General features: G+C 41.6%; 3 protein-coding genes across 4 annotated transcripts; all 3 read left to right on the top strand.

Moving 5' to 3' along the window:
• Positions 1 to 4,239: 4,239 nt before the first annotated feature.
• Positions 4,240 to 5,379, top strand: LOC309500517 (serine/threonine-protein kinase 33-like; the record flags this gene model as incomplete). The annotated part of the gene is made up of 2 exons (XM_082172126.1): positions 4,240 to 5,162; positions 5,250 to 5,379. The coding sequence occupies exons 1-2, from the start codon at positions 4,363 to 4,365 to the stop codon at positions 5,377 to 5,379; spliced, it is 930 nt and encodes a 309-aa protein (XP_082028252.1). The 5' UTR covers positions 4,240 to 4,362.
• A 702-nt stretch (positions 5,380 to 6,081) lies between these two features.
• LOC309501991 (uncharacterized protein) lies at positions 6,082 to 9,948 on the top strand. Of its 2 annotated transcripts, none has more exons than XM_082174303.1 (2): positions 6,082 to 7,665; positions 9,878 to 9,948. In XM_082174303.1, exon 1 carries the CDS (start codon positions 6,171 to 6,173, stop codon positions 7,107 to 7,109), a length of 939 nt encoding a protein of 312 aa, XP_082030429.1. In that variant the 5' UTR covers positions 6,082 to 6,170; the 3' UTR covers positions 7,110 to 7,665; positions 9,878 to 9,948. The 2 variants fall into 2 exon arrangements, with proteins under 2 accessions (XP_082030429.1, XP_082030428.1); XM_082174302.1 differs by lacking the exon at positions 9,878 to 9,948 and having other exon boundaries at positions 6,082 to 7,438; positions 7,557 to 8,335.
• LOC309501937 (retrovirus-related Pol polyprotein from transposon 297) lies at positions 8,452 to 10,849 on the top strand. The gene is made up of 2 exons (XM_082174230.1): positions 8,452 to 10,630; positions 10,672 to 10,849. Exons 1-2 carry the CDS (start codon positions 8,469 to 8,471, stop codon positions 10,697 to 10,699), a joined length of 2,190 nt encoding a protein of 729 aa, XP_082030356.1. The 5' UTR covers positions 8,452 to 8,468; the 3' UTR covers positions 10,700 to 10,849.
• The last annotated feature ends 838 nt before the right edge of the window (positions 10,850 to 11,687 follow it).

Below are 11,687 nucleotides of genomic sequence, written 5' to 3'. Positions count from 1 at the left end.
CACCTATGGGGCATGTTGTCACATTTCACTTCCATTCTTTCGGGCTATATTAAGAAAAAAGTATACACTGTATTAATAAAACAAAACCACATATTTGAACTAGACGTGTGAAATTAATGTGGGAAAAAAGAAATACCCTGAACCCTAAAGTAGATTTACACAAACTGAGAATGTCAAAAAGCGTTAGGTTGTGCCCTGCTCTCCCCTACGTCACGTGACTCGGGAGGCGAACTAATCAACTTTATTCACGAGCCATATTAAAGGTTATTAAAAAAACACTGAACTAATCATCATTGATCGAGCCATCACTACTGGCCATAGCAGAGTCTTAAGTAAAACTGAAATCTAGCATGTTGTTAACCGATGTTCTCATCCACAGTGTCTACTGTTACTGTACGTGCGCACTGTAAGGTCACACATCGCAAATTACTGTCATGGTTACTTACAAAATCATTCAGCTAATTTCTCTGCAGAAACATTCATATTTAAACATTTTCCCTGTAATATTTACTTGATGTGACAAGAGTTGAATTGACAAAATAACTGTGTTTGCTAGCTAACAATTTGCTGAGTTATCATTGTTAACTCTAATATCACATCACATGCAATACTCCAACTGAATAAATCACCAACAGAAAGATTTACAAGATTTGGCCAACAGCAAACATTTATCCTTTATTTTTTATGAAATCTTACCTTAACTTTACTTGTGCAGTTTTCCACCATCAATTCTCCACACAACAATCCTCCTCTGCCTTTTCTGCGTGGCTAATTTTACATTTAAAGAGCCGGAAATAGGAAACCTCCAACCAGTTTCAATTTAGCCGACTACAAATACATGTTGATTAATAAATAAATAAATAAATAAATAAATAAATAAATAAATAGAGATCAACTATACTTGACTTAACTTATCTCTAACAAAGTTGGTTTTCTAGCAAAGCAGACTTTTTTTTTTGGTCATGAATGCATAATAAAAAAGGGTTGAAAAAGGTTCATTTTAAAATAACAGTAAAATGTTCTCATAGCAGTTTGTGCTGATTTGTCATTCATTTACTCACTCATAAATTAATTGATCAATTCATATACTGATAGGCTATTGTTATTTATAAAAAATGTCATATAAATGTCAATATTTAGTGATATAAATGACAAATTAAATATTTATTATTTATTTATTATTTTTTATTTTAATTTTTTATAGAATATCAGAGTCAAGCAGTTTATAAGATGACACATATTTTCAACAAATGTTTCTGGATAAACATCTTTGTTAATCCTGCATTCCAATCAACAAATCATATTTGAGTGACAAGTTTACAGTTTATGTTAATTTATGCTTACAACCAGGGTTTGATGCTGGTTATTTACCCATCATTTCCCTCTTTAAGGATAAGTTATGTGTAGGGTTAGGGTTTCTGGACAGGAATTGTGTTCCAAGATGAAAACAAAAATGTTGACCCAAGAATATGTCCTGCTTGAAACCACAGCAAAGATTTTTACACACAGCAACTCAAAATGTATCTCAGCCAAATATTCAGTTACGTTACAAGACCATAAAAAAAAACATATATATTTTTTTTTTCAATCAGACACTCTACCAACATGTACAACATAAGTTAACTGACTGTAAGAGCTAGTGCACGTCTGTGTTTGTGCTGCACAGTACACACACACACACACACACACACACACACACACACACACACACACACACACCAGCATCCGCAGTCTCACATATGGACTGAATTTATATAGCGCTTTCACAGACCTATGGCCACCAAAGCGCTTTACATATTGCCTCACATTCACCCATTCATTCAGTTGGGCCCTAAATTAAAAGGTAGCTTACTCTGTGGAGTTTAATTGTGAACAAACAAATTATGATGATATTTTTTGGCCATATCGCCCAGCTCTATTTGTGAATCATGAATCATTTGTGTCCTAATACAAAACAAAAGGATTGAATGTATAATAAACACAATCCTCAGGATGTCAGTCATTTACAATATCCAGGGGGGAGGGGGGAGGGGGGGGGGGGGACTGTCATCACCAGTGGCCCATGCATATCGACTGTCACTAAAATCAGTGGTAAAACGTGAGGAAATGCTAGATTTTTTTATAGCTGGCAAAGTTAAAGTCTAATGAAATACACTGACACCTTATTTTTGTCCTTTCAGAAGTAACTGAATGCCCTGCTACATATATTAGCCTACTACAGTAATCATAATTGTATTTAAAACATAAATGTATTTTAATAACGAGTGATTATTTAACAAAAGGCAAGTAATACGGTCAGGGTAGGCTACATCTTAGACACGCACACACACACACACACACACACACACACACACACCGCTGAAGCGATAGAAAAGTCGTCGGGACCGCATCACTCGCAAGACGAAACCTGCATTGGTGTACAAGTCCAAAGTCCACCATTCTCCCGTTGACTGGTTGCTACACACACATAGTTTAGATGTGTCCGTGGTTGATGGCCGAGTCTAGCTCTGGCAGCATCGCGGGGAAAGATGCACTGGAACTTTTGCACCACGAAAACAAACGCGCGTCCCATCATTGACTCTCTCATCTAATACGCGATATCACAGTTTGACATGTCTGTCATTGGAAAGTTCCACGTGGTGTCATGAATAATTAAGAGAAAGTGTCTTCTCATTGGATAAAAAAACTCAGTACATGAATAATTATGAGACACCGATGAGTTTTTTTTTTATTATTATTATTTCCAGAATTATACATTGTATAATACAACAAACACATATTTCACATATAAGGTTCAAAATGAGTCCAGAGCATCATAAGATACGAAGAACATTACAGGTAACATTTATATCAAAGATGCTAAACAGTCAATTCCCATATTAAGGAAAGTAAGAAGAGAGAGAGAGAGAGAAAAAAAAAAACATGTTGGAGAGGAGGTATCAGGGCCGGCTTTGCCGACAGGCGACACAGGCGGCCGCCTGGGGCGCCATCTGCTGGACGGGGCGCAAAATTGCAGAAAAAAAAAATTGTAAATGTATGTATCGTATTATGAAAGCTGCGCACACGCTGTACACTTTTACTGTGCACTGTCCACACACTGCTTGTATTTGTCCATTTCTTTTACTAGATTATACAATCCTAAAAAAGTCACTCTGACAGGCCAACGCATTCTCATCCCAAGTCGCTTTGGACATTTCATCTACATCGAACGCACATGGCACCCTTTAGCGTCAATATGAGACGCACAGAGCTTTGTTCGGTTATGGGTAGGTTTAGGTCTGGGGTAGGGTTAGGGTTAGACCGCTAGGAGGCGCCTTCTGGCCCATATCTATCTGCGTCTCAAGGGGTTTTCCACCAACAAGAACCGGGTGCTGGTTCAGAGCTAGAGCTATTGCCAGTTCGGAGTTGGTTCAACTGACGAGCTTACTAAGAACCAGTTTGCGTTTCCACCGGCCAGAGAGCCACAACAGAGCTATATCTTACGTCACTGCATACGTATCATGTTGCCCAGCAACGCTAGTGCGGCAGCGCCAAACACAAACACACCAGACTTGTTCGAGATGCATCGGCTTCTCGCAGAACGATCAGCACATGAAATCAAAGCACTGCGAAAGCGATCAAAAAGCACAAGGAGTCGTATGGTCTCCAAACACTCCCGCAGCTCTGATCGGTCCACGCTGCTCCGATGCATCTCGAACAAGGCATCAACAATAATAGACGTTGCGTTACTATGGATGCTCATGGGTTTGCGAAAATAAATCGGCATCCAAACACGGCGAATCCAACGCGTTCGTGCAGCTCGCCGTAACTTACATAGACGGATATTATAATCGAGCTGCTATTAGCTCGACTAGCTGCTATTTAAAAATGGCGGTCACAAGTTTCTATTCGTCTTGTTGGTCCCGGTAACCCCACCCCCAGCCTCTGACGCAAGCGGTTCTTTCTTGGCTCTGTTCTAGACCAGCAATGATTTGGTGCTACTTAAGAACCACTTTTCCTGGTTCGGAGCTGGTGCTTTGCGTGTGGAAAACCAAAGAACCGAATTGAAACTAGGCTCTGGCTCCGAACCAGCACCAGCTCTGCCTTGGTGGAAAAGGGGTAATATTGACGCTAAAGGGGTAGTCAGTTAACATCCATTAGTTCAACGACGCAGATTCAGATCACTTCATAAATGAACTGCAGCGTGCAGGTGTCTCGTTCTCGTGATGTCCCTCGCACCACACCGTAGTTCTCCCTCCCTCTCGAGGGAGGAAAGTTTTGACAACCGCAAGTGTTAAATTCTCTTGCATCAAGGTTTTCGATGACCTGCAAGAGGCATAACAAATGAAAAGGCCATCGCAAACACAACAATCTATATGAAAGATGACACATACAAATGTGTCTGGAGCTGAAAAGAAAATGGCTTCTCAGTGGGCTCGTACAAACAGTGCGGAGAAGGAGGTGCCCATCACTCGCATTGAGGATGAATCCAGCATACAGAAAATCTATTCCTTTGGGAGGAAATTAGGTCAAGGCAACTTTGGCGTTGTTTGCGAAGCCACTCACATTGAGACGCAGAGGAAGTGGGCAATTAAGAGGGTGAACAAAGAGAAGGCAGGCACTTCTGGTGTGAAACATCTGGAAAGAGAAGTCAGCATCATGAAACAAGTGAAACACGAACATATTATACATCTGGAGGAAGTCTTTGAGACACTAAAGAGGATGTACCTTGTGACTGAACTTTGTGAAGGAGGCGATCTAAAGGATTTCCTGCAGAAAAAAAAGCACTTCACTGAGGAAGAGACCAGACACATCATCAAAAGCTTGCTTGAAGCTATTGTATATCTGCACAAAAAAGACATTGTTCATCGTGACCTCAAACTGGAAAACATTCTTGTGAAGAGTTGTCACCAAGGCAACGATAACGACATGGTCAATATCAAGGTCACAGATTTTGGTCTTTCTGTGAAGATGGGCGGTGTGGGCAGTGAAAACATGCTAGAGGCCACTTGTGGGACACCTATGTACATGGCGCCTGAGGTGGTTAATGGTCACCAATACAGCCAGCAGTGTGACTTGTGGAGCATCGGCGTCATCATGTACATGCTGTTGTGTGGAGAGCCTCCATTCATATACAGCCCTAAGGAAAGACTTTCTGAGATGATTATGAAAGAGCTCATTACGTCCTGTGACGTAGTCTTGTGTTTATATTATGTTGGTGATTGTTTTCTCTTTTTTTTTCTTTATCTCTCTCTCTTTCTCTCATGCAGCACTCCAAATCATCCGCAGCTGATGTTAATTAGCAGGAGCGTGGCTTTTCTGTTTGCAGCCTGTATAAAACCGCAAAGAGACTGTGATCGTGAGGATCCCTCTCCAGCTATCCCAGACACTATTGTGTGATTTGTTGTTGAAAAGAGAACTTATATTCTTTTGTGAAACCTGTTGACTATTTGGACTGTGTGAGTTTAAATAGTTAAAACCGTGTAGGGAGATGGGCGCCAATTTATTTGGATGATCCATCCCTAAACTTTTCTCCTGTTTATTTCTAGTCAGGGAGAGAGGTAAGATAACTGTCTTTAATTTTTTTGTTTCTTTTGTTAGGCAATTTATTTGGGTTTAAACTTTAGGAAGTCCTTGTTTTGTTTGTTATTTTGGCCTGGCCCTCTCCTGACGATCTGGTTATTATTTAAGTTTGTTTGTCTGTTTGTTGATTTTTGTTTGCTTTATAAATATATTGGTTAAACCTTTTTAATAAAAGAAACTCATTAAGTATACTCTTTCAGTTTCCTTTTTGTTGCAAGGTGCGAATCAATGGGTGTTGTGTAGCCTTTTGGATAAAAAGGTGAACAGGAATTAGAGCTGGGATAGATGGAGAGGAGATTTCTCACGGTTATTTATTTACTTTTTGTTACATCATTTGTTACTCCCTCTTTAAACCCCCTAGACTAAAGTGGGAACGTAACAATTGGGGGCTCGTCCTTTGCGTTTTTTTTTTGTGATCTTGTTGGGTCTTTTTTTTTTTCCACAGTACTACTAATTTTGCCTTGTGACAATTTGCTCGTCCTTACTAATATTGAGAATTCGTTAGTGGCTTGCAAGCAACTCTACTTTGGTGAGTACGACTTTTTTTCTTGATTGCTGGCTGTTTTCTTCTTTGGGTGAAAGAGGAGAGTGTAGTAGGGGATTAAAAGATGGAATTTGATCTACTCTCGTTTACTCTTGCGCCGACTATTGATGCCTTTGATCGCTGTAAAAAGAAAGATCTTATTCAGATAGCAGAGTTTTTTAATGTCCTCATTGTTAAAGAAGCTACCAAACAGGTCATTAAAGAAATCTTGTATGACAAATTGGTAAGTGATGGAATTTTGCCAAGTGAAAGCGTTGATGGTGAAGAGGTAGAACAACTAGTAGTAGCAGCAGGTAAAGAAGAGGATAGTATAGGTCATCCTGACACTGAATCTGTTGCTTTTCAAGACCCTAGGTTGGCAGTGAGGTTAAAGGAGTTAGAACTGGAAATAAAGAAGCAGGAGTGTGAAGCTCAGGTGATTAAGTTGAGAACTGTTGAAGTGGAGGCTGATCGGGATATTCAGTTACGAAAATTGGCTTTAGAAGCTCAGCGTACTGCTGTACAACCAATGCCATTTCCGCGTACTAAAACCTCTTCAGTTTCCTCTCCTACATCGACAGCAACTAGTCCTTTGTCTGGGGGGCATAGCCATGTATCTCCTGCTGTTCCTTTTGACCCCAGTAGATATATTAAACTGGTACCGCCGTTCAGAGAGGCAGAAGTAGATTCCTACTTTGTTACATTCGAGCGAATCGCAGGAAAGTTAGGGTGGCCGAAAGAGATGTGGGCTCTATTATTGCAGTGTAGCCTCACTGGAAAAGCGCAGGAGGTCTGTTCTGCTCTGCCAATCGAGTCTTCTCTTGATTATGATATAATTAAGGCAGCGGTTTTACGCGCGTATGAACTTGTCCCTGAAGCATACCGGCAAAAATTTCGGCGACATGTGAAAACAGCCAGACAGTCTTACGTAGAGTTTGCAAGGGAGAAAAAAATCCTCTTTGATAAATGGTGTCTCTCTAGCAAGATAACGACCCTGGAACAATTGCAGGAGTTAATCATGTAAGAAGACTTTAAGAATTGTGTACCAGAGAATGTGGTGGTTCATTTGAACGAACAAAAAGTTGCTTGCTTGTCTGACGCTGCTGTTTTGGCTGACGAGTTTGTATTAACACATCGCACTGTTTTTGCTGCACCACGGCAGCCAAAATTTGCCACGCCATATGCAGTTGATACGTTGAACGTAATTCCTCATGTAACCCGCCCTGCTAGAGTCGAAAATTTCCCAAAGAGTGCTCGTAAATTTAAGTCGGCAGATAGTTTGAGACGCGAATGTTTTTACTGTTTAAGTCCTGAACATTTGATTGCAGACTGTCACCAATGGAAGCAGAAGGGGTCGAAAACTAAGAGTGTAGCACTTGCTCAGACCTTACCAAAATTAAGCCCAGCTGATGTAGAAAGTTACCAACCATTTCTTCTAGAGGGCATGGTTTCTATATTCCCTGATGCGGAGTTTAAGCCAGTAGTCATGCTTAGAGATACTGGAGCTGCGCAGTCCTTCATTCTTGAGCGTAGCCTACCATTTTCTGCTGACACGTACACAGGACATGATGTGTTGGTCCGTGGTATTGAGATGCGCTGTGCTAATGTACCTTTGCATACGGTTCACTTAAAGTCAGGTCTTGTCAGTGGAGCTGTTAAGCTGGGTGTCCGTAGACAGTTACCTGTAGAAGGTATAGACTTAATCATAGGGAATGATTTAGCAGGAGGTGAAGTTTTTCCTTTTCCAATTGTGACACATACCCCAAGTGTGGAGGAGAAGTCTAATCTTGTTACCTTGTATCCTTCAGCATTCCCTGCATGCGCAGTGACCCGTGCACAAGCACATAAATTCAAGGAAGTGGTGGATCTTGCTGATTCTTTTTTAGTCCCTGATACTACCCCATGTGAGTATACACTGACCACAGAGCTTGAGCTTATGCCTGATCCTAGTTCAGAGTCAACAACTCCCTTGAAAGTGAGTCGAGAACATTTGATAACTGCGCAGAGAGAGGACCCAACTCTAGCTAACTGTGTTAAAGCTACAGATTTTGGGCAAGCATCTAATTCTGGGGTTATGTATTTCTGGGATCAGGGACTGCTGATGCGTAGATGGAAACCAGACGAAGATGATGAGAACTGTCAGGTGGTGCAGCAAATTGTTTTGCCTTCTGGCTACCGCACGCATGTGTTGAAGCTCGCTCATGAACACGTAATGTCCGGTCATCTAGGAGTCACGAAGACATACTATCGAGTTTCCAGATACTTCTACTGGCCTGGTATAAAGTCTGCTGTGTCTGCCTTTTGCAAAGCGTGTAAAGTTTGCCAACTCGCAGGAAAACCGAACCAAAGAGTTCCTGTCGCTCCACTTTCGCCAATCCCTGTGATGTGTGAGCCATTTGAACGTCTGATCATCGATTGTGTGGGCCCGTTGCCCAAGTCTAAGGCAGGACATCAATATATGTTGACTATCATGTGTGCTGCAACACGCTTTCCCGAAGCAGTTCCATTACGCAACCTGAAGGCCAAAGCAGTGCTGAAAGAGCTGATCAAGTTCTGTTCCACTTTCGGCCTGCCAAAAGTAATCCAGACAGACCGTGGCACAAATTTCACGTCAAGAATGTTTGAACAGATTCTGAAGGAGCTTGACATAAATCATCAGTTATCCAGTGCCTACCACCCAGAGTCACAAGGTGCGATTGAAAGGTTTCATCAAACTCTTAAAACGATGCTGCGCAGCTATTGTGTTGAGACGGGAAAAGATTGGGACGAGGGTCTCCCCTTTCTTCTGTTCGCTGTGAGAGAGACAGTACAAGAGTCTCTAGGATATAGTCCAGCTGAGCTTGTCTTCGGTCATGTGGTGCGAGGACCGTTAAAGTTGTTGAGCGAGCAGCTGTTGACTGAACATCCAACACCTGTGGCTATCCCTGACTATGTCCAGTCTCTCCGCCAGAGACTTCAGAGTGCTCGTGAAGTGGCAGCAAAACATCTTGAAACCGCACAAGGCAAGATGAAAACACGCTTTGACCAGAAGTCTGTTAAAAGATCTTTCCAGCCTGGTGATTCGGTTCTGGCTCTGCTACCCACTCCTGGTTCTGTGTTCCAGGCAAAGTTTAATGGTCCCTACATTGTCAAGAAGAAAGTGAGTGACACAAATTACGTCATTAACACACCTGACCGTAGGCGTAAAAGCCGTTTGTGCCACATCAACATGCTGAAAAGGTATGTGACTGCACATTGCAAAAGTGAAACGAAGTGTGATAAACCCACAGATGAAACGAACTGTGTGACGGCAAGTGTGCCAACCTCCACTGTTGCTATGATTACCAACTATACCATGGAAGAAGACGGGTTGTGTAGCAGAGAAGTTCAAATTTCCTCCACACGTTTACAGAACTCTGCCATTCTAAACGACCTCAAGAGTTACCTTGCTCATCTGGGTGAAAGTCAAGCTAAAGAACTGACTGATTTACTGCACAAATTTCCTAGTCTGTTCTCAGATGTGCCTGGAAAAACTACAATGTGTTCTCATGACATTGATGTTGGAAATGCATCCCCGATCAAACAGCATCCTTATCGAGTCAATCCCCAAAAGCGTAATATAATGAAGGCTGAAGTGGAGTATATGCTGAAGAACGGATTTGCTGTGCCCAGTCAAAGTCCCTGGAGTTCGCCCTGCCTCCTGGTGCCAAAACCTGACTCCACCTATCGCTTCTGCACTGACTTTCGTAAAGTCAATAACATAACTAAAGCTGATTCCTTCCCGCTTCCTAGAATGGAAGATTGTGTGGACAGGGTGGGTAATGCGAAGTTTGTAACAAAGCTAGACCTCCTGAAAGGATACTGGCAGGTGCCTCTGACTCCACGTGCATCAGAAATCTCAGCTTTTGTCACTCCAGACAATTTTCTGCAGTATTCGGTTTTAGCTTTTGGGATGCGAAACGCTCCCGCCACATTCCAACGTTTAATGTATAATGTGTTGGCAGGTGTGAAAAACTGTGAACTGTACTTGGATGATGTGGTTATCCATTCACATACCTGGACAGAACATCTTTCCACCCTGGAGAATGTTTTTAAGCGTTTTGCCGATGCCTCGTTGACCTTGAACCTTTCCAAGTGCGAGTTTGCAAAAGCAATGATCAGCTATTTGGGTAAGCAAGTGGGACAGGGAATGGTGAAGCCTGTCGAGGCCAAAGTTGCAGCTATCCTCGAATACAAGATTCCCTCTAATAAACGTGAACTGCGCAGGTTCCTCGGGATGTGCGGGTACTATCGAGCTTTCTGCCCAAACTTTTCCTCAGTTGTCTCGCCACTAACTGATCTACTAAGCACTACAAAGAGGTTTATCTGGACACCCAGTTGTGAGTATGCTTTTAAGGCAGCAAAAGACTTGCTCTGTAATGCTCCGATACTCAAAGCCCCTCAATTTGATGCCCCGTTTAAATTAGAGGTTGATGCCTCCGCTACAGGAGCTGGTGCGGTCCTGTTGCAGGAAGACAATTTTTTTGTAGAGCATCCGGTTTCATTCTTTTCTAAAAAGTTCTCAAGGTGTCAGCAGAACTATAGCGTTATTGAGAAGGAAGCACTAGCAATGTTGATGGCACTACAGCACTTTGAAGTGTACTTGGGTGGTAGTGTTGCTCCAATAGTAGTGTACACAGACCATAACCCGTTAATTTTTCTTGAGCGCATGTCCAATGCGAGTCAGCGACTTATGCGGTGGTCTCTTGCGGTACAAGAGTTTAATCTTGACATCCGTTACAAAAAAGGCTCAGAAAATGTTGTTGCGGATGCGTTGTCTAGATCATAACTGGTTTAATGATTATTACAATAACATGTGAATGTTTAATAGTGAAAGTGAATTGGTGACTGTTTATTATAAATAACTCTATTTATAATCTTAACGGTGGGGGTGTTACGTCCTGTGACGTAGTCTTGTGTTTATATTATGTTGGTGATTGTTTTCTCTTTTTTTTTTCTTTATCTCTCTCTCTTTCTCTCATGCAGCACTCCAAATCATCCGCAGCTGATGTTAATTAGCAGGAGCGTGGCTTTTCTGTTTGCAGCCTGTATAAAACCGCAAAGAGACTGTGATCGTGAGGATCCCTCTCCAGCTATCCCAGACACTATTGTGTGATTTGTTGTTGAAAAGAGAACTTATATTCTTTTGTGAAACCTGTTGACTATTTGGACTGTGTGAGTTTAAATAGTTAAAACCGTGTAGGGAGATGGGCGCCAATTTATTTGGATGATCCATCCCTAAACTTTTCTCCTGTTTATTTCTAGTCAGGGAGAGAGGTAAGATAACTGTCTTTAATTTTTTTGTTTCTTTTGTTAGGCAATTTATTTGGGTTTAAACTTTAGGAAGTCCTTGTTTTGTTTGTTATTTTGGCCTGGCCCTCTCCTGACGATCTGGTTATTATTTAAGTTTGTTTGTCTGTTTGTTGATTTTTGTTTGCTTTATAAATATATTGGTTAAACCTTTTTAATAAAAGAAACTCATTAAGTATACTCTTTCAGTTTCCTTTTTGTTGCAAGGTGCGAATCAATGGGTGTTGTGTAGCCTTTTGGATAAAAAGGTGAACAGGAATTAGAGCTGGGATAG

This window comes from Leuciscus leuciscus (assembly GCF_965113295.1).
Source record: "Leuciscus leuciscus genome assembly, chromosome: 6".
In the NCBI taxonomy this organism is placed as follows: Eukaryota; Metazoa; Chordata; class Actinopteri; order Cypriniformes; family Leuciscidae; genus Leuciscus; species Leuciscus leuciscus.
The sequence above is the reverse complement of the archived record's forward strand: the minus strand, read 5'-3'. Positions and strand labels throughout refer to the sequence as shown.

Coding starts and splice junctions, on each gene's coding strand:
- LOC309501937 (XM_082174230.1), top strand. CDS start 8,469: ATGTGTGAGCCATTTGAACGTCTGATCATCGATTGTGTGGGCCCGTTG. Junction 10,631..10,671: donor TTTTCTAAAAAGTTCTCAAG/GTGTCAGCAGAA, acceptor AGGAAGCACTAG/CAATGTTGATGGCACTACAG.
- LOC309501991 (XM_082174303.1), top strand. CDS start 6,171: ATGGAATTTGATCTACTCTCGTTTACTCTTGCGCCGACTATTGATGCC.